Source organism: Gracilinanus agilis, chromosome 6 (genome assembly GCF_016433145.1).
Source record: "Gracilinanus agilis isolate LMUSP501 chromosome 6, AgileGrace, whole genome shotgun sequence".
NCBI classification, from domain to species: Eukaryota; Metazoa; Chordata; class Mammalia; order Didelphimorphia; family Didelphidae; genus Gracilinanus; species Gracilinanus agilis.
In genome coordinates, this window is record NC_058135.1 from 49,631,219 (window position 1) to 49,652,870 (window position 21,652).

At 36.2% G+C, this 21,652-nt stretch overlaps 1 protein-coding gene across 1 annotated transcript in view; it reads right to left on the bottom strand.

Annotated features, from left to right (window-relative positions):
• The window catches only part of MANBA (mannosidase beta), a 125,346-nt gene that overhangs the window by 43,620 nt on the left and 60,074 nt on the right, over positions 1-21,652 (bottom strand). The window contains exons 9-10 of the mRNA XM_044680364.1: positions 18,534-18,651; positions 10,781-10,867 (exon numbers count right to left, since the gene is read on the bottom strand). Of these exons, the coding sequence (XP_044536299.1) occupies positions 10,781-10,867; positions 18,534-18,651 (205 nt within the window). The remainder of the gene's footprint in view (positions 1-10,780; positions 10,868-18,533; positions 18,652-21,652) is intronic.

A 21,652-nucleotide genomic window follows, 5' to 3' on the forward strand; every position in this document is an offset into this window, starting at 1 on the left:
GCACAAACAAGAGAGCCTGCCCCTATGTTATATCTTGGCTATTCCTTCTCTCTACCTCTGAAGATGTGTCTCAGTAAAAAAAATCTATTTAAAAATTATTCTTGAAAATCTGTTTTCCGTCCTTCCCACCTCTCCCTAAACTTTCTCCAATGAGAAAGACAAAATAGTTATTACAAACATGTAGTCATGGCATGCAGGGTCAAGCAAAACAACTCACACTGGCCATATCTCAATCTATGTCTATAGCAATCATCTCTCTTCTTCAATGAAGACAACATGTTTTATCATTAGTCCTCTGGTATCATGATTGATCACTATGTTATTCAGAGTTTTCCAAAATTGTCTTTCAAAATGGTTTGCCTTTACTATAATAATGTGACTGCATAAATTATCCTCCTAGTTGTTCTCATTTCACTCTGTACCAATTTATACTTCCTAGGTTTCTCTGAAGTTGAGCTCTATGTAATTTTCTTAGAGCCCAACAGAATTTCATCACATTGATCCCAATGCTCAGCCATTCTCCAGTTGATGGGAACCCCCTTGGTTTCTAATTCTTTGCATCATGAAAAAGAGCTGCTACAAATATTTTTACACATATGAGTCTTTTTCTTCTTCCTTTGATCTCTTTTAGACTCTTGATATCACTGGGTCAAAGGTATAGTTAAAACTTTTCTGGTATATTTCCAAATTGTTTTTTAGAATGGTGAAGCCAGTTCACAATTCTACAATAGTGCACTGAAGTACCTATTTTCTCACAGGTAGTCCAGCATTTGTCATTTTTGTCAACCTGATCGATAGGTCTGAGGTGGAATCTCAGATATTTTCATTTATATTCCTCTGGTTGTCCTTTAGAGCCTATTTTCATAATATAAGCAGTAGCTTCAATGTCTTTCTATGAAAACTGTTCATTTGATAAACTGGAGAATGGTTTATATTGTTATAAATTTGGATCAATTTCATAGTTATAAACATGTATTTATTTATAAAAGAAATGAGACCTTCATCAAACTAATTTTTTGCCAAGATTTTTCCCATTTACTTGTTTCTCTTCTAATTTCAGCTGCATTTGTTTTCTCCAAACAAAACCTTTTTAAATTTTATGTAATGAAACTATTCATTTTACTTTATGTGATCCTCTATATCCCTTGTTTCTCATGAACTCTTTCCCTATCTGTAGATCTGACAGATAATTTCTTCCTTCTCCTTAAATTTGTTTTTGATGACTATAGTATCTTACTTGGTAATCTCATCACTTCCTATGGGTCCAATTATCATCTCTAATGATTCCCAAGTCTATGTAACTAATTCTAGTCCCTGCTGAGTTTTAGCCTTAAATTACCAAATGCCTGCTGGACATTTAGGACTGGATGTCCTATAAGCATCCAAAACAAAACTCACAATCTTTCCCCTCAAACTCTTTCTTATTATTATTGAGGGCTCCATTCAATATCATCTTTGACTGACCCCTCACTTTCACTCCCCCAGTATCTAATCTGTTGCCACGACCCTACTTCAGGCCTTCAGCATCTTTTGCCTGGATCTACTGCAAAATTGGTCTCCCTGCCTTAAATTTCTTCACCCTCCAAATCTTCTTTTACACAGCTGTCAAAGGGACTTTCTTAAGGTGCAGGTCTGACCAAGTTACCCCCCCTCCCCATTCAGTCAACTCAAGCGGTTCCCTATTACCTTTAGGAGTGAATATGAACTGGATACAAATTGCCCTGTTTGGTAGGCAAAGTTCCTCCCCATCTGGCCCCTTTTCTAACTTCTTAGGTATTGCTCTAAGACTGAGTCTATTTGCAATTCCTTGAACACAACAATCTATCTCCCACCTCTGCGCAGCCTTTACAGGACAATCCCCTGTGCTTTGAATATTCTCTCTCATCTTCTCAATAACTTGAAAATCCTGGATTCCCTCCAAAGCCACCTTCTATGGAGGTTTTTCCAAGTCCCTTCCAGATGCTAAAATCTGAGATCTGCTTGTATGAACCTACACTGATACCTGTTGTCTCCCCCATTTTGCAGGGATGGTTACTGTGTTTTCTTCAGGGATCTACCTAAAAAGAAAAATATCCAGCTCAATGCTGCACTGACCCAAAGAGACCATGTTCTATACTGTTAAACATTTGGTTTCTCTGAGGGGGTGCCCCTCGATTGGGGAATGGCTGAGCAATGAAGTATGTGGTGGTGATGGAAGACTGTTGTACTGTAAGGAATAATGGACTGTTTGATTTCTATAAGAACTGGAAAAACCTCCATGAACTGATGTGGAGTGAAATAAGCAGAACCAGGAGAACATCATGCACACTAACTGAAATATTGTGGGATGATCAAATCTGGTTGACTTTGCTACTCTCAGCAATGCAATGATGCAGGACAATTCTGAGGAACTTATGAGAAAGAACGCTGTCCACATCCAGAGAAAGAACTGTGGGAGCAGAAACCCAGAACAAAACATATGATTTATCACTTGCTTATTTGGGTACATGATTTAGGGTTTTGGTTTTAAAAAGATTATTATAAAAATGAACAATACAGAAATAGGTTTTGAATGATAACACATATAAAAAATCCAGTGGAATTGCCTGTCAACTATGGGAGGGGGGATGGAAAAGGGAAGAGGGGAGGGAGACAACATGAATCATGGAAAACTAATGTGTAGATTTGTCACTGGAATAAAATGAAGAAAATTTTTTAAAAATTAAAAGATTTGGTTTCTCCTAAACATGTCCAATTAATTTTATCTTCACAAAATCTCTGGTATCTATCTTTTTATCCTCTCTTGAGGCAGCCATCATCTCTAGTACAGACTCTCAGCACCACCTGCCTAGACCATTATTATTATTTCCTCATTGTTTTTTATTTACGTCTAATTCATTCCCATTTTCAAACTCTCTCTCACACAAATTACAGAACAGTTTTCCTGAGGCAGAAGAGCTGTGTATGTTATTCCTCTGCTCAAAACCCTTCATGGGCTCCCTACAACCCTATAAGTAAATTTCAAAATTCCTTAACCTGGCATTCAAAGTCCTATTTCTCTCTCTCCATCCATGTCTATGCTCAATCAAGTTAGACAATGCATTATCTTCTGTATAGGGCAATCTCTATCCATTTGCTCATATCCTATTCCCTATTCATACTATATCTTCTCCCCAATTACTGAATAGAAATTTGTTCTTTAAAGTCCACTTCAAATGCTATCTCTTCTAGGAAGTCATCCTTAGATCCTGGACCAGTAATAATTCTTTTCCCCCCCAAATACAACACAACCATTTCCTACAATCTCTCTTAAGCATTACCATGTGTTACAGTTACATATGTGTGTGTGTGTGTGTATATATATGTATATATATAATATGTGCTGTAGTATATATTTAAATATATTTATATATAACATAATATATTTTTATATTATATAAGAAGTATATATAACGCAATAGTATAAATATATTTAAATATAATAAGTACAAATATATATTATATTATAGATTAGTTATATGTGTGTATACATATAAATCATATTCCCCATTAAACTGAAATATTGATGATAGTGCAATTTAAATTTTATTACTTATGCTTGTTTATTTTGATTCAGATGTTAAATACCTGCATGGCAATCATTTAGGTTAGGAGTCAGCAAACGTGGGCCAGAGGGCCAGATCAAGTCGGTGGCCTGTTTTCGAATTATCCAGGGTCTAAGAATGGGTTTTACGTTTTTAAATACGATATGACACAGACTCTTCTGTAAAAGAATTTACAATCTAATGAAGGAAAAGGGCTACATACACAAATACGTTTCATACAGAGGAAAGTGGGATAAAAGTGCTCTGAGAAAGGAAGGGCTGGGAAAACCCAAAGGATGGTGAGCTCACTTTCAGAGGGCAGGAAAAGAGGTCTCAAAGAAGCTTTCCATTGTGTGGCAGTATCTGAATGAGCCCATAAAAGCAGAGAAAGGAACTACAACAATTATGGAAGGTAGCATGAGGAAAGAAGGGAGAAGAGCATTTAAGAGAGAAGAGACAAGTTAAGTGAATACAAAGAAATGAGAAAGAGCAGAAATAGAACACAGGACCCAATGGAATCCAATTAGATGAACCAGAGAATTCAAAGACAGAAGATACAGGTGATGGTTAGGTTAGAATCATATGGTGAAGGGCCTTAAAGGCTGGGACCAGTGTCTACCTTTTTTTTATTTAACAATTGGGAATCATCCAAACTAAAGGTTTTGGAGCACAAGTAAAGTGCTATGAATGCTATATTAGAAAAATTATTCTTATGGCAATGTGAAGGATGAACTGGAAAAGGGATAGATTGGAGATTGGAAAATTGGCTGAATTTAATCTAAGAATTTAAATGAATTTTAGAGATGATGAATAATAATGGTCAACAGAAAATGAGAAATATTAAAGACTACTTTATTGAAATGATTATTACCACTCATTGTTAAATTCTTAAACTATCATTTAAAACAATCCTCTGTAATATCTTACATCTGAATGAGTTCATTACAGTCTTCATTCAAAAAAGTAAGCAAGTTTAGCATATGTGATTGCTACACCTTAAGGGCTACTTTGTGGACATTATTCTTTCTTTTAAGAAAAATTTAAATCCTTTTGTACCTTAAAAAAAACCAATATGTACAACCCAGTAAAATTGCTTGTCAACTCCGGGAAGAGGGAGGGAAGAAGAGAGGGAGACAAGAAGAATCATGTAACCATGGGGAAAAATTTAAAAATTAAATTAAATTTAAAAAACAGGCTTCTCTTCATTTGATTATCCATTTATAAGGGGGCACTATTCATTATATTTATGCACTAATTGGTCATTATGTGCTCATTGTGTTGTAGGAATACTTAAAAGGATGAATTCAATTAAAAATAATAGTTAAGATCTTCAGTACTCTGTGTAAAATGTATTTATGTATTCCACTGAGATGTGAGGAGCACTATGGCATAGTAGGTGGAGAACCAACCTCTGAGCAGGAAGGCCAGAGTTAAGAGTTGTCCCTGACACATACGGGTTTTTGGATGTGCCCAAATGGCTTAACTCTTTACTGTCCAGGTCAGTCTAAGATTCTAGGTAAGAGCAACTGCTGACATTGTACTAAGGAAGGAGTTTTCTCAAAAGGAATTCTCTATATAGATAAATATAAATTAAAATTCCTCCTGGATCACTGCTATGTCATGGCAGAGGGCTTCCACAGTTTAATGAAACTATGAGCTATTACCATCCAGGGTTACCCAAGATGGACTAGTCACAGCAGAGAATTCTGACAAAAGGGGATCCACTGGAGAAGGAAATAGCAGGGGCAGCTAGATGGTTCAGTGGATGGAGAACCAGCCTGGAGATGGGAGGTCCAGGGTTCAAATCTGGCCTTGAACACTTCCTAGCTGTGTGAGCCTGGCCCAATCACCTAGTACTTACCTCTCGTCTGCTTTAGAACTGATACTTCCTATCAATTCTAAGACAGAAGGTAAAGATTTAAAAAAAAATAAAATAAAGAAGGAAACAGCAAACCACTCTAGGATCTTTGCCAAGAAAACCCCATGGACAATGGTACCCATTGGATGAAATGCTGGACAAGACTCAACAACAAAACAGATTTTTTAAAAAAAGGAAAAAAGGCAATTCCCAATCCATCCCTTTTCATAATAATCCTTATATTAACATGAACTCTACATTATCTTTTTCTCTTTTAATAATACATGTTACAGGGGGAGAAAATGGGAGGATGGCAGAAACTAGCAGTCCAATTATTCTCAGAAAAGGCAAGTGGAAAATTTGGCTAAAACTCTTAAGCTGCCTAATGTCATACTTTTAAAAAATTGCTAAAATGTTCAAAATTTTAATACCATTTCTCTAGTCTCCCATCAGAGTCCAACAAGATAAAGCTGATTTTATCTTGAAGTTGGCAGAATTAATTGTCTCTTTGCAGAATTAATTGATTGATTTTAAAATAAGTGAGATTTAAAGAGAAGACAACAAAAGGAAAATGAAGAAAGGCAATCCCACTATGGGAGGTCAAAGGGAGAAAGACTGGCCCAAAATACTGGATGCAAGTTTTTTTTTTTTGAGGTAGTAAAAAATAGGAAACAAAGTAGAGACCTACTGATTAAGAAATGGTTGAAGAAACAATGGTATATGAATGGAAAGGAGTATTATTGCACCATAAGAACAAGAAATTCAGAGAAACTTATAAAGATTTGTATGAAATAATGGAGAATAAAGAAAGTAGAACCAAGCAAGCAATACACTCATGACTACAGTAATACAAGGGAAAACACTGCTAAAAGGCAGTCAATTTCATATTAACCAAAATGATCCATTTTAGTCCCAGAGAACAGATGATGGAATGTTGTAAGTGCTCTCAGGCACAAATGCTTTGTATGTTACTTTTATTCATTTTTTCCCATTACAATAATGAGTTTGGTAGGAAAATAGGCTGTATTGGGAAATGACTGTGGCATATGCAAGAGAGGCATCGATAAAACTCTTTTTAAAAGAAACCTGGAGCATCAGGACGAACATTACAAACTCATATTTCACTGGCATTCATACCTGATGAACAACTTCGGCTCTCACTGAATCCATGAAGGCCTGGTCAGTGGGGTAGAGAGCGCAGGCAAACATAAAGTCCTGCCATATCTACAAGGCAAAAATGCAGGCTGGTAAATAACTTCTAAAAAAGAAACCATTCAATTAATAATCTTACTACAAAGAAAACGTCTTTTACTGCTTAGAGAGATGGAGTTCATGCAAATGACAAAGTCAAATTAACTTGAAGATACGAGTAGTCAAATTAGTGAAAATTAATAAAGAGAGACCTCACTGAGAAAAATGCTGGCCTTAGAGTCAGTAAGATCTGAGTTCAAATCCAGCCTCAAACACCTATGAGCTGTGTTACCTTGAGTAAGTCATTAATTTCTCTAAACCCTAGCTTCCTCATCAGTAAAACAGATATAATGGGCACATACTTCAAAGTCTAATTATGAGGGAGCAGCTGGGTGGCTCAATGACTTGAGAGCCAGGTTCAGAGATTGGAGGTCCTGGGTTCAAATTTGGTCTTGGACACTTTCTAGCTGGGTGAACTTGGCCAAGTCATTTAACCCCCATTGCCTAGCTCTTCCTTCTTCCTTCTTTTCTGCCTTGGAACCAGTACATAGTTTTGATTCTAAGACAGAAGAGTGGTTTTTTTTAAAGAATTATGAGAATCAAATAAGATATGAAGTGTTGGATAAATTTTAAAATATTGTAAATTAATTTTTATTCCATTCTTATATTTTTAATGAAAAGAAAAATGATAAATATAATGATAAATAAAAATAAAATAAACATAATAAATAAAAATATAATAAATATAATGAAAATAAAATTTGGTTAGAAATAACCTTTAAAGAAAGTGTGTTATCTTATCATTCTTTTATATGTATCCTGACACTTATCTCCAATCCCACAGGAAAATTGGACTTTAGCCCCAGAACCACCCTGGCCTTGGACAGGCCAACTTTGGTCTTATTTCAATCAGTTTTACGCCATCCCAGTGGCTATTCTTGGATAGCTCCTGACGTGTGTTTTCATCAGTTCTCTTGGAAAGTAAATCACTTCCAGTTACATTCAGCAAATGCACTGGAGTAGCTCTTATCAGCTTTTTAGTACGAATGCTGTTTGAAGTGAGGTCTGCCTGTTCCCAAAGTATTTCCTTGGGTTTTGTTCTTATAAAATGTCCTAAGAAGATATATCAGTCTTCTTCTTCCTTTCTGTCTCAAGTGTTCATCTTCCTACAGCCACCTTATTATGCTGTTTTATTGACATTGTGCATGTAGGTTTTTATTGTGATACTTTTCAAGTCTGCTCTATCGAGACTGCTTTAAACATGTTTTTCACATTCAGCTTAGATTCTAAGATTTAAAAATATATCTTAATGCTTGATATGTCACTGGATTCAAAAGCTTTTAGTAGCTCCTGTCTCCTTGAGATAAATTAACAGTATTAGACTTATCAAATCCATATCTCATTTAGATATCATTCAAGAAAGATTCCATTAGACAAAAGAGCTGCTTAATGCATTTTTTTATTGGAATGATAGCGTCTGATATCATCCATGGACATGAAGCAATTAATAAAACGTTTTGGTTTAATTTTTCTCCTTAGTTTAGAAGTCATACATAGTTCTCCTTAGGAGAGATGATAAGGATTTAAGGGTAGATAAAATCAAGAAGGGCTGAAAACTGTCTTCCTAAGAAATTCCAGGTTTCATATTGGTCTTGGCACTATTGACTTGATATATACAGCTAAAAATGTTCCATGTGAATATAAAACACTCTAGCATTCCCACTATGCTTCAATTATAAAATTATTACAAATATTATATAATAAGTATATAATATGTATTGTTGTAATATCATATTATGTAATATATTATATTATAAATATTTATAGTACATGAATAGGACTACTAGGTGGTGCAATGGATAAAGTGCTGGCCCTGGAGTCAAGAAGATCTGAATCTAAATCTGGTCTCAGACACTTACTCATTAATCTGGGTAAGTCATTCAATCCCTATTTGCCTCACTTCCGCATCTGTAAAAGGGCAACATATTGCAGAAGGAAATGGCAAACCACTTTTCAAGAAAATCTCACAGACAATAATCCATGGGATCATGAGGAGTCAGACACAACTGAATGAATAAACAACACTATATAAGTGAAACATGAGTGGGGAACTAAGCCAAAGGCAATAACCCACAAAGATATTATACATGTTATGGACCTTTTATAGGCAAATTGTTCAATACTTTCCCAAATGGACGCTAGTGCATTGTAAACTGTTCCAACCATTCTGGAAAGTGATTTGGAACTATGCCAAAAGGGCTTTAAAACAAGGCATAATCCCTTTGAGAGATTAAAGAAGGGGAAAGGACCTTCTTGTACAAAAATATTTATAGCTGCTCTTTTTGAAGTGACAAAGAACAGGAAACTGAGGGGATATCCATCGACTGGGGAATGGTTAAACAAATTGTGGTAACACGTTGTTGAAAGAATACTATTGTGCTATAAGTAATCATAAACAAGATGATTCCATAAAAAGCTGGAAAGATCTGCAGGAACTGATGCCGAGGTAAACAAGCAGAAGTGGCAGAACACGGTCATAACAATATTGGACAAAGATTATCTGTAAAAACTTGGCTAATCTCAGCAATGCAATGATCAGGGACAATCCTGAAAGACTTATGATGAGGAATGCTATCCACCTCCAGAGAAAAAACTACTGAGTCAGATGGATGCAGATCAAAGCAGGTTATCTTTCATATCAGTGTATTTATGGTTTTATTTGGAGAGGGGGGGTGGTTTTATACAAGTGTGCTCTTACAACAGTGACCAATATGGAAGTGTGTTTTGCACGATAATAAAAATAAAATTTTTAAAATAATAATTTCTTAAATGCTCATTTTTTGTTCTTCAACCAGAATGTTGTTTGCTAAGCATTTATGGAGTCTCTGTTGTCATATTTAAGTGATAAAAGGTGTGATTGTTTTGTATAAAGTACAAAAATACATCCTATGTTTGGAGGAGTCATCCGTGTTCTCATCTTCTGGCACTAGATATGCCTTCTGTTAAGAAAGGTAGGATTAGACTTGCCTTTAAGAGGAAGCTAGTGTTTTGCTAGTAACTCAAGCATCATTGTTCTGAAGCATATGAGTTAATAATTATCATTTACCCATTCTGTAGGGAAGCTTGAGTTTCTTGTCCTCCTTGACAAACTCTTTGTCACTCATTAGTTTAACAGGGTCCACATTTGCTGTTTTTGTTTTACCCAAATTCTTGCATTTTTTTACCAGGGGGCTTTTTCTGATAGACAGAAGACCAGAAATCTTGCCCATTCTCTTATCTGGGGGTTCTCTCTCACCTGTTTTCTTCTCGAACTTTGCCAAAGTTTTCAGTTGATGCTGAATGACTCATTTTTGGTTTTTTTGCATCACTCTGACTCCTTCTGCCTTTACTTTCTGACTCTGGCTAACTAAAGAACCTAGAATTCCTGATATGTTTTTATTTCATCTANAAAATTTTAATACCATTTCTCTAGTCTCCCATCAGAGTCCAACAAGATAAAGCTGATTTTATCTTGAAGTTGGCAGAATTAATTGTCTCTTTGCAGAATTAATTGATTGATTTTAAAATAAGTGAGATTTAAAGAGAAGACAACAAAAGGAAAATGAAGAAAGGCAATCCCACTATGGGAGGTCAAAGGGAGAAAGACTGGCCCAAAATACTGGATGCAAGTTTTTTTTTTTTTGAGGTAGTAAAAAATAGGAAACAAAGTAGAGACCTACTGATTAAGAAATGGTTGAAGAAACAATGGTATATGAATGGAAAGGAGTATTATTGCACCATAAGAACAAGAAATTCAGAGAAACTTATAAAGATTTGTATGAAATAATGGAGAATAAAGAAAGTAGAACCAAGCAAGCAATACACTCATGACTACAGTAATACAAGGGAAAACACTGCTAAAAGGCAGTCAATTTCATATTAACCAAAATGATCCATTTTAGTCCCAGAGAACAGATGATGGAATGTTGTAAGTGCTCTCAGGCACAAATGCTTTGTATGTTACTTTTATTCATTTTTTCCCATTACAATAATGAGTTTGGTAGGAAAATAGGCTGTATTGGGAAATGACTGTGGCATATGCAAGAGAGGTATCGATAAAACTCTTTTTAAAAGAAACCTGGAGCATCAGGACGAACATTACAAACTCATATTTCACTGGCATTCATACCTGATGAACAACTTCGGCTCTCACTGAATCCATGAAGGCCTGGTCAGTGGGGTAGAGAGCGCAGGCAAACATAAAGTCCTGCCATATCTACAAGGCAAAAATGCAGGCTGGTAAATAACTTCTAAAAAAGAAACCATTCAATTAATAATCTTACTACAAAGAAAACGTCTTTTACTGCTTAGAGAGATGGAGTTCATGCAAATGACAAAGTCAAATTAACTTGAAGATACGAGTAGTCAAATTAGTGAAAATTAATAAAGAGAGACCTCACTGAGAAAAATGCTGGCCTTAGAGTCAGTAAGATCTGAGTTCAAATCCAGCCTCAAACACCTATGAGCTGTGTTACCTTGAGTAAGTCATTAATTTCTCTAAACCCTAGCTTCCTCATCAGTAAAACAGATATAATGGGCACATACTTCAAAGTCTAATTATGAGGGAGCAGCTGGGTGGCTCAATGACTTGAGAGCCAGGTTCAGAGATTGGAGGTCCTGGGTTCAAATTTGGTCTTGGACACTTTCTAGCTGGGTGAACTTGGCCAAGTCATTTAACCCCCATTGCCTAGCTCTTCCTTCTTCCTTCTTTTCTGCCTTGGAACCAGTACATAGTTTTGATTCTAAGACAGAAGAGTGGTTTTTTTTAAAGAATTATGAGAATCAAATAAGATATGAAGTGTTGGATAAATTTTAAAATATTGTAAATTAATTTTTATTCCATTCTTATATTTTTAATGAAAAGAAAAATGATAAATATAATGATAAATAAAAATAAAATAAACATAATAAATAAAAATATAATAAATATAATGAAAATAAAATTTGGTTAGAAATAACCTTTAAAGAAAGTGTGTTATCTTATCATTCTTTTATATGTATCCTGACACTTATCTCCAATCCCACAGGAAAATTGGACTTTAGCCCCAGAACCACCCTGGCCTTGGACAGGCCAACTTTGGTCTTATTTCAATCAGTTTTACGCCATCCCAGTGGCTATTCTTGGATAGCTCCTGACGTGTGTTTTCATCAGTTCTCTTGGAAAGTAAATCACTTCCAGTTACATTCAGCAAATGCACTGGAGTAGCTCTTATCAGCTTTTTAGTACGAATGCTGTTTGAAGTGAGGTCTGCCTGTTCCCAAAGTATTTCCTTGGGTTTTGTTCTTATAAAATGTCCTAAGAAGATATATCAGTCTTCTTCTTCCTTTCTGTCTCAAGTGTTCATCTTCCTACAGCCACCTTATTATGCTGTTTTATTGACATTGTGCATGTAGGTTTTTATTGTGATACTTTTCAAGTCTGCTCTATCGAGACTGCTTTAAACATGTTTTTCACATTCAGCTTAGATTCTAAGATTTAAAAATATATCTTAATGCTTGATATGTCACTGGATTCAAAAGCTTTTAGTAGCTCCTGTCTCCTTGAGATAAATTAACAGTATTAGACTTATCAAATCCATATCTCATTTAGATATCATTCAAGAAAGATTCCATTAGACAAAAGAGCTGCTTAATGCATTTTTTATTGGAATGATAGCGTCTGATATCATCCATGGACATGAAGCAATTAATAAAACGTTTTGGTTTAATTTTTCTCCTTAATTTAGAAGTCATACATAGTTCTCCTTAGGAGAGATGATAAGGATTTAAGGGTAGATAAAATCAAGAAGGGCTGAAAACTGTCTTCCTAAGAAATTCCAGGTTTCATATTGGTCTTGGCACTATTGACTTGATATATACAGCTAAAAATGTTCCATGTGAATATAAAACACTCTAGCATTCCCACTATGCTTCAATTATAAAATTATTACAAATATTATATAATAAGTATATAATATGTATTGTTGTAATATCATATTATGTAATATATTATATTATAAATATTTATAGTACATGAATAGGACTACTAGGTGGTGCAATGGATAAAGTGCTGGCCCTGGAGTCAAGAAGATCTGAATCTAAATCTGGTCTCAGACACTTACTCATTAATCTGGGTAAGTCATTCAATCCCTATTTGCCTCACTTCCGCATCTGTAAAAGGGCAACATATTGCAGAAGGAAATGGCAAACCACTTTTCAAGAAAATCTCACAGACAATAATCCATGGGATCATGAGGAGTCAGACACAACTGAATGAATAAACAACACTATATAAGTGAAACATGAGTGGGGAACTAAGCCAAAGGCAATAACCCACAAAGATATTATACATGTTATGGACCTTTTACAGGCAAATTGTTCAATACTTTCCCAAATGGACGCTAGTGCATTGTAAACTGTTCCAACCATTCTGGAAAGTGATTTGGAACTATGCCAAAAGGGCTTTAAAACAAGGCATAATCCCTTTGAGAGATTAAAGAAGGGGAAAGGACCTTCTTGTACAAAAATATTTATAGCTGCTCTTTTTGAAGTGACAAAGAACAGGAAACTGAGGGGATATCCATCGACTGGGGAATGGTTAAACAAATTGTGGTAACACGTTGTTGAAAGAATACTATTGTGCTATAAGTAATCATAAACAAGATGATTCCATAAAAAGCTGGAAAGATCTGCAGGAACTGATGCCGAGGTAAACAAGCAGAAGTGGCAGAACACGGTCATAACAATATTGGACAAAGATTATCTGTAAAAACTTGGCTAATCTCAGCAATGCAATGATCAGGGACAATCCTGAAAGACTTATGATGAGGAATGCTATCCACCTCCAGAGAAAAAACTACTGAGTCAGATGGATGCAGATCAAAGCAGGTTATCTTTCATATCAGTGTATTTATGGTTTTATTTGGAGAGGGGGGGTGGTTTTATACAAGTGTGCTCTTACAACAGTGACCAATATGGAAGTGTGTTTTGCACGATAATAAAAATAAAATTTGTAAAATAATAATTTCTTAAATGCTCATTTTTTGTTCTTCAACCAGAATGTTGTTTGCTAAGCATTTATGGAGTCTCTGTTGTCATATTTAAGTGATAAAAGGTGTGATTGTTTTGTATAAAGTACAAAAATACATCCTATGTTTGGAGGAGTCATCCGTGTTCTCATCTTCTGGCACTAGATATGCCTTCTGTTAAGAAAGGTAGGATTAGACTTGCCTTTAAGAGGAAGCTAGTGTTTTGCTAGTAACTCAAGCATCATTGTTCTGAAGCATATGAGTTAATAATTATCATTTACCCATTCTGTAGGGAAGCTTGAGTTTCTTGTCCTCCTTGACAAACTCTTTGTCACTCATTAGTTTAACAGGGTCCACATTTGCTGTTTTTGTTTTACCCAAATTCTTGCATTTTTTTACCAGGGGGCTTTTTCTGATAGACAGAAGACCAGAAATCTTGCCCATTCTCTTATCTGGGGGTTCTCTCTCACCTGTTTTCTTCTCGAACTTTGCCAAAGTTTTCAGTTGATGCTGAATGACTCATTTTTGGTTTTTTTGCATCACTCTGACTCCTTCTGCCTTTACTTTCTGACTCTGGCTAACTAAAGAACCTAGAATTCCTGATATGTTTTTATTTCATCTATTTTTTTCCTTTTATTGGGAAATATGGTTTTCTAATATGTGTACCAGCAATATAACCTTCTATCATCTTTCCTCATCTCTTCAATCGCTCTCTCCTGTCATTTCTGACATAGTTTCATGTGGCTCTATCCTCATGGTATTCCTTCATAGGTCCAACTTGATTCCTGTGGTTCTTGCCACAGCAGTGGCTGCTATTTAGAGGGCAGCATACAGGTCCTGGAATGTTTTTACATTTTTTTTTTAATTTTTAAACCCTTAACTTCTGTGTATTGACTTATAGGTGGAAGAGTGGTAAGGGTAGGCAATGGGGGTCAAGTGACTTGCCCAGGGTCACACAGCTGGGAAGTGTCTGAGGCCGGATTTGAACCTAGGACCTCCAGTCTCTAGGCCTGGCTCTCAATCCACTGAGCTACCCAGCTGCCCCTTTACATTTTTTATCAAAGGCCGAGGAGGAAATATTCAATTAAGAATTATGATGGCTGTGGCAGATATCAGTTTGGTTTTTGTTATTGTTCCACTAGTTATACTCATCCTCTCAAATTCCTAAAAGGTTTTTTAGGATTTTAGTCTACGTATGCCCGTCTTCCTTTCAAGTCATTTGAGATATCAATGCTGTTTTTATCATTCATTTCATTATCAGATGCAATTCCTGGAGTCTGCACTATGTGAAAATTTCCAGTGACCTCAGGTCTTCCTTGTCCTTTCCCACTTGACATTTTACCGTCTCCTTGATTTCAACTTTTATTTCTGGGCAGTAAATTGAAGTTAGTTGTTTTATTTTTTTAAGGATTGCCCAGCAGGTGGGGTTCTGCCATTTCTAATTTGTTTAGACCTATCTCCTTAAGATATCAGAACATAAGGGATCACTATTCATTCTACTGTCTTCTGACACCATGATGGCTCTGAGTAGGGCCAGCCTGCAATCTTGCCTGACCTATAACATTTCTTTATTTTTTAAACCCTTACTTCCATCCTAGATTCAGTACTATATATTGGTTCCAAGGCAGAAGAGTGGTAAGGGCTGGGCAATGAGGGGTAAGTTTCTTGCCCAGGGTCTCATGGTGACAATTACCTATCATATTTCTTCGATTCACAGAAGGAACTTCATCTTAGTACATAAGCTAGCTGGAGCATCACTAGAGACCAACTGGCCACCATCTCCAGGTTCCTGACAGGCTGTCACTACTATCATAACAGTCCCAGGCACGTAGAGTATATTACCCTGTATTTTATTCTCCTTGATATTCCCATATTTGTCTGTTCTTCCCCCCACTCCCAGAACGATAAGTTAAGCTTCTCCAGAGTTATTGTTTTATTGTTGTTCAGTTTCAGTTGTGTCTGACTCTTCCTGACCCCAAAGGATACTGGAATGATTTGCCATTTCCTTCTCCAGTTCATTTTACAGGTGAAGAAACTGAAGCAAACAGGGTTAAGTGACTTACTCAGGGTCACACAGCTAGGAAATATTTGAGGCAAGACATGAACTCAGAAATATGAGTCTTCCTGAATTCAACCCTGGCACTCTATCCACTGTGCCACCTAACTGCCCCTATTGTTCTTTCTTTAATTTTATGAGTTGGAGAAAAAATTTGATAGTCCTTGCCCTTAAAGAGCTCACTTAGGACCAATCTCATGATTAAAAACTAAATGTCTAATTGGTTGAAACTGAGGCAGGAGGTCCAAAAATGGAAGAAGGAAAAGAAGGTGGAAGGGCTAAAGGAAAAGAAGGGGGAAGAAAAGAAGGATTCAGGAAAACAAGTATTGGATGGAAAAGAAGAGAACTCCCTCTTTCTTAATCTAGTTCTTTCCTTCCTCACCTTCCACTATCATAATGAGGCTGACATGGAGAAGCACATGACATCTCTGAGCCATTAAAGGTCAAGGTCTTGCAGAAACAAGATTATTTCATTTCTTTTCTTATAATGGGGGAATTTTTTGTTTCTCCCAGACGCAGAAAAATTCAAATTATAAGTTAAACAAAATATGCAAATCCATGTCTACTTGAACGTTTCATATTTTTATGCCTATTCTATTCTAGTTAAAAACAAAATAAAACAAAACAGACTTTCAGTCAACCCACACACAAATCGAAAATGACTTTAGAGATTGTTAAAATCCCAATGAATCAAACTGGTCCAACAAGTTTAATATCAAATTTTACTCACGTTTGGTATGAAACTCCTTCATTTAATTCTTTCCTTTTGGATAGCTTTAAAGGGGATGTGTAAAAAAAATCACTTCATTTGATTTCCCCTGAAGACATTTTAAATTTCTTGTAACTCTCTGAAAAGATCAACCATCCCTCACTCATCTCACTCCTCACTCAAATATCCTCCTTTCACCATCACCCCTCGATGACATTTTCTGCTTCCAACCCTATGCCATTAGAATGTGCCTTCTCTCCCTAAGCAAGCTGCTCTCATTGACCTATTGACAGCCAGGTCAATCTTGCGTCTTTCCCAGTGCCTTTAGTACTTGTTCCATGGTCCTCTTCTGCCATATCCTTTGCCACTGGGCTTCAAAACTTCAGAACATTTCTACTACAACTTCACCAGAGAAACTACTCTACATCCTCGATTCCAATAAACTCCTTCTTCACTCTTCAATTCACACTGGTATGACCATTCCTCAGACCTCACCAACTGGGACTTTTAGACCTCTTCCAAGATGGAAACTGAAATTCCATTTTCTGCCCAAACTTCCACCTTTGCTTCATCCAATACAGATCAAATCTTGGCCCTTACAGCAACCTCTAGCTCTGAGATTCCTCAATATATTTCTCCCTCCATCCCTGGTCTCACTTAGCCCAATGGTTGATGACTCTGGGCAAGTCACTTAAACTCTGTTTGCCTCAGTTTCTTCATCTGTAAAATGAGTTGGAGAAAGAAATGGCAAGCCACTCCAGTATCTTTGTCAAGAAAACCCCCCAGTAGGGTCCTTCTCTGGCTCATTTTACACATGAAGAAACAGAATGACTTGCCTAGGGTCACACAGTCAGTAAGTGCATGCTCTTCTGCATCAGGATCAATATTTGGATTGATTCTAAGATGGAAGGTAAGGGATTTTTTTAACCTTTGGGTTTTTTTATAACTTGGTCCAGGGGACCCGGGTTCCAGCACCACCTGGGATATTATCTTTGTGACTTTGGCCAAGGCTAGTAATCTCTTTGGACCCAGTTCTGAGCCATCTTCTATCCAGAAGTTTGTCCTATAACTGCTCCAGGCCACAGTGGTCTCTACCTTCTTTAATTCCCTAATTTTTTTAATCTCTATTTTAATTTATGCTGTATTCTAATTGATTTGTCCTACTCTCCATTTTTACTAACGTAGATGTTTGCTGGTGACCAAAATAGCAATGGAAAATTGCATTGTGGGTCTAAAGTAGACGGCAAATCAATGCAGGTTGTGGGAAACATGGTATAAAAATATCCTCAAGCATATGAACAACCAGTTAAAAAAGCTGGGTTGGTTACATATTGAGGATAAATGACTGAACAATGACCTCTTCAAACAAATATAGTTCAGGAATATTGAAAGATTATTACAAAAATGTATAATATGGAAATAGGTATAGAGCGATAACACTTGTATAACCCAGTGGAATTGCTTGTCAGCTCTGGGAGTAGGGAGGGAAAGGGGAAGGGAAAGAATGTGAATCATGTAACCTTGGGAAAATACTTAAATAAAAAATCTTAAAGGAACACTGACATTAACTCTCTGGATGGCCCTTACTTTATCTACCTTGGCTTTATTCTATTAGCACATGAGTAAAGAGGAAAATAAAAGGGGAGAAGAAACATCCTAGTTTGATTCTGGGCATCCAGAAGTCATGCTTATAAAGTGGAGCCCATCTGGGGCTGCCCTAATGGACTCTGGCAAACCCAGTCACTTATGGACTTGGGCAGGTATTCCTTGCTATTATTCCAACTAGACTGTAAGCTCCTTGTGGACAAAGGTAGTATATCTCACACCTATTTGGTTCCTACCTACAATTGTCCTGGTTACAAAGTAGGCATTCAATAAATACTTGGGGACTGGGTGATTTCTGAAATGCTTTTCCCAACAATGTATAACTTTTTCTGTTCATGTTTAAACCTAAGAACTTTATAAAAATGATTAAATTAAATCATAAAAACAAAGAGAAAATTGTGTAGAATTTGCAACAAATACTTCATAGGATCATAAGATATAAATATTATGAACAGAAAACTGGTCAAAGCCAGCAGGAAGGGACAAACACAAAATAGGTAATTACCATTAGTCCTAGTTCGTCACAGATTTCATAGAATTCATCTTGCGCATAAACACCCCCTCCCCAAACTCGTAGAGTATTCATGTTAGCATCCACAGCAGATTGCAAAAGAAGTCGTAATCTATGGCAGAACAGAGAATTAAATATAAACAGTTCTGAAACCTAAAAATATGAAATATAATAAATGCAAATAAAAAAAGAAAAAGCATGACATCTCAAATAAATCCTCAGTTCTCATATCTTTGATGGATAATTAGTTGAAAGTTAAACTGTAAAAAAATGAAAACAAAATCACTAATTACAAGAGGGGTAAAAATTAAAACAAACTTTAATTTTAAATAAAATTAAAAAAAACACTTTGCACTCATCGAACTGGCACAGAAAAAAAAGCGCAAAATGTTACATGTTGGAGGAGCTGAAAGAAAAGAGGAATACATATGCTGTTGGTTCTACTGTGCATGCTTCTAACTTTTCTGTGAAACAATTTGGAATTATAGTAAAAAAAAAAGATGCAATATTGCACCTGACCTTTGACCCAGAGATACTAAGATGAGGCATATACCCTGAGGAGATCAAAGATAGTGGGAAAAGTCTCAATAAAACAAACTATTCATTTCTGTGGTCGCAAAACAACTGGAAACAAAGTAGGTACCTGTTGATTAAGGAATGACATAATATATTTTGGTTCAAATGAATCTAGTGTAATATTGTAGCATTAAAAAATGAATATGAATAATTCAGGGAAAACATGGCAGATACTTGTATAAAATGATGCAGAACAGAATAAGGAAAAGGAAGCGAGAGAACAGTGTATACAAGGACCACAATAAGGCAAATGAAATTTTGAAAGGCTTCATAATTCTTATTAATGCAGTGCCTAGTAATGACTTCAGAGAACCAGTGCCTCTCAGCGAGTTAGTATAATGTACGTGGGCAATGAGGCATATATGGACAGAATCAACATTTTGATGTTCCACAGCTTAACTGTCTTTCAATCACCTCATTAGGAAGTGACAGAAATGGAGTTTTTTAAGCATCAATAACTTGTTTGAAAAGAAACGAAAATGAAGCCTAGCTAGATAGTCCACTGACGCATGCAATTTGCATTGCTGAAGATTGGAATAAAAAGAAAATAATTCCTGATATGTAAAAGAGAAAACTGTAGGGCAAATGAAAAACTCTAGACTTCAAGTTACCTCCCTAATAAAATAAAAGCAAATAAAAATGCAAATGTTGGCAGTAAGCATAGAATACTTTTATACTTACCCTACAAAGATGTCTTATATTTATAATGAATGAATGAAAAGTAGTTGTTAAGGGCTTACTATATGCCAAACTCTGAGCTAAGTGCTACAGATGGAAATAGGAGAGATGATCTCTGCTCCTGCTCCCCAGGAAATTACACACTAATTAAAGGAAGCAACACATAAAAGAAAGCTCAGTGGCATGGTTTATGGAAAGGTACAGAAATCCTAAGGGTGCAGTTGCAGGGTGGATGGCAAGGCCCAAGAGTCCTTAGTTAGTTACCCTGATGACAGTGCTGCTGGGCATCTCCAAGGAATAAGAAAATCATAAGGCCCAGTGGTCCTTTCGTCTCACTGGATGGAAAAGAGTTGGTGGCTCCCATCTCATAGACCTTGTCAAGCAGCCTAGATGGGTTCTGGGTGGACCAGCATGGGGAGGGATCTGGCTATGGGAGGAAGAGTATTTTCAATGTGCTAAAATATCCATTGAAAGGGAGTGTCAGTGAACAGGGGCAGTTAGGTGGCCCAATGGATAAAATGGCCTGGAGATGAGAGTTTCTGTGTTCAAATGTGGCCTCAGACACTTCCTAACTGTGTGACCCTGGGCAAGTCACTTAACCCCATTGCCTAGCCCTTTCCCCTGTTCTGCCTTGGAACCAATACCTAGAGTATTGATTCTAAGATGGAAGGTAAAGGTTTTAAAATGAAAAATTATTGGACAAAATCCATCCTCTAATAAGAACACCTACTTCTTTATTCCTCCATCTGAGATTTCTCTCTTTTAATGAGTCTCTACTCTATCTTGTCTTCTTCCAACTCACCTTATAACTACTCAAACCAAGAAAAAGACCCATCAGGTTACTTTAGGAGTATCTCCAATAAAACCAGGAGAGAAAACTCAGAAATTAATCTAGACTCCTTGATGAAAGTCTGACCTGGGGAGAAATAAATTACTGAGAAGGAAAAAAATATTCTGCAGAAAATTTCTCTGATAAATATCTCATATATGGGACACATAAGGATCTCATCCAAAATTTTAAGAACAAAAAATTACTCTCCAACAGATAAATGGTAAAAGGAAATGAACAGGTGATTTTCAAAAGAAAAAAATATAAATGAAAATGATGTTCCATTAATATCCAATAATAATCATTAATAATTAGAAAATAAAATTAAGACAACTCTCTAAGTTCCACTTCTGGAACACATGTGATTGGCAAAGATGACAAAAAAGAAAATATCAGTTTTTGAAGGGGCTACAAAAATAGGCATACTTTTGTACCATTAATGGATCTATGAACTGGGCTAGCCATATTGAAAAGTAATGTCAGGCACAAAAAGTCACTAAATATTCTTACCTTTTGACCTAGTAATACCACTACTAGGCCAATATCTCAAAGAGGTTTTTTTTTTAAAAGGTTTCATTTGTCTAAAAATATTTATAGTCCACTGGAATATGAGTACCTTGAGGGCAGGGGAGTCTTACTTTTCTGTTTCTTTTCCCAGGACTTAACACAGTGTTTTGCATATAGCAGTGATTCCCAAAATGGGCACCACCACCCCCTGGTGGGTGCTGCAGCAATCCAGGAGGGTGGTGATGGCCACAGGTGCATTTATCTTTCCTATTAATTGCTATTAAAATTTTTAAAAAATTAATTTCTAGGGGGCTAAGTAATATTTTTTCTGGAAAGGGGGCGGTAGGCCAAAAGAGTTTGGGAACCACTGGCATATAATAAGTATTTAAATGTTGCATTCATTCATAATAGCTTTCCTTGTTTTAGCAAAGAACTGGAAACCAAGAGGTTCCAATCAACTGAGGACTAGTGAAAATATGTGGCATATAAATATAATTATTGTACTCTAATGTGTAAATAAAAT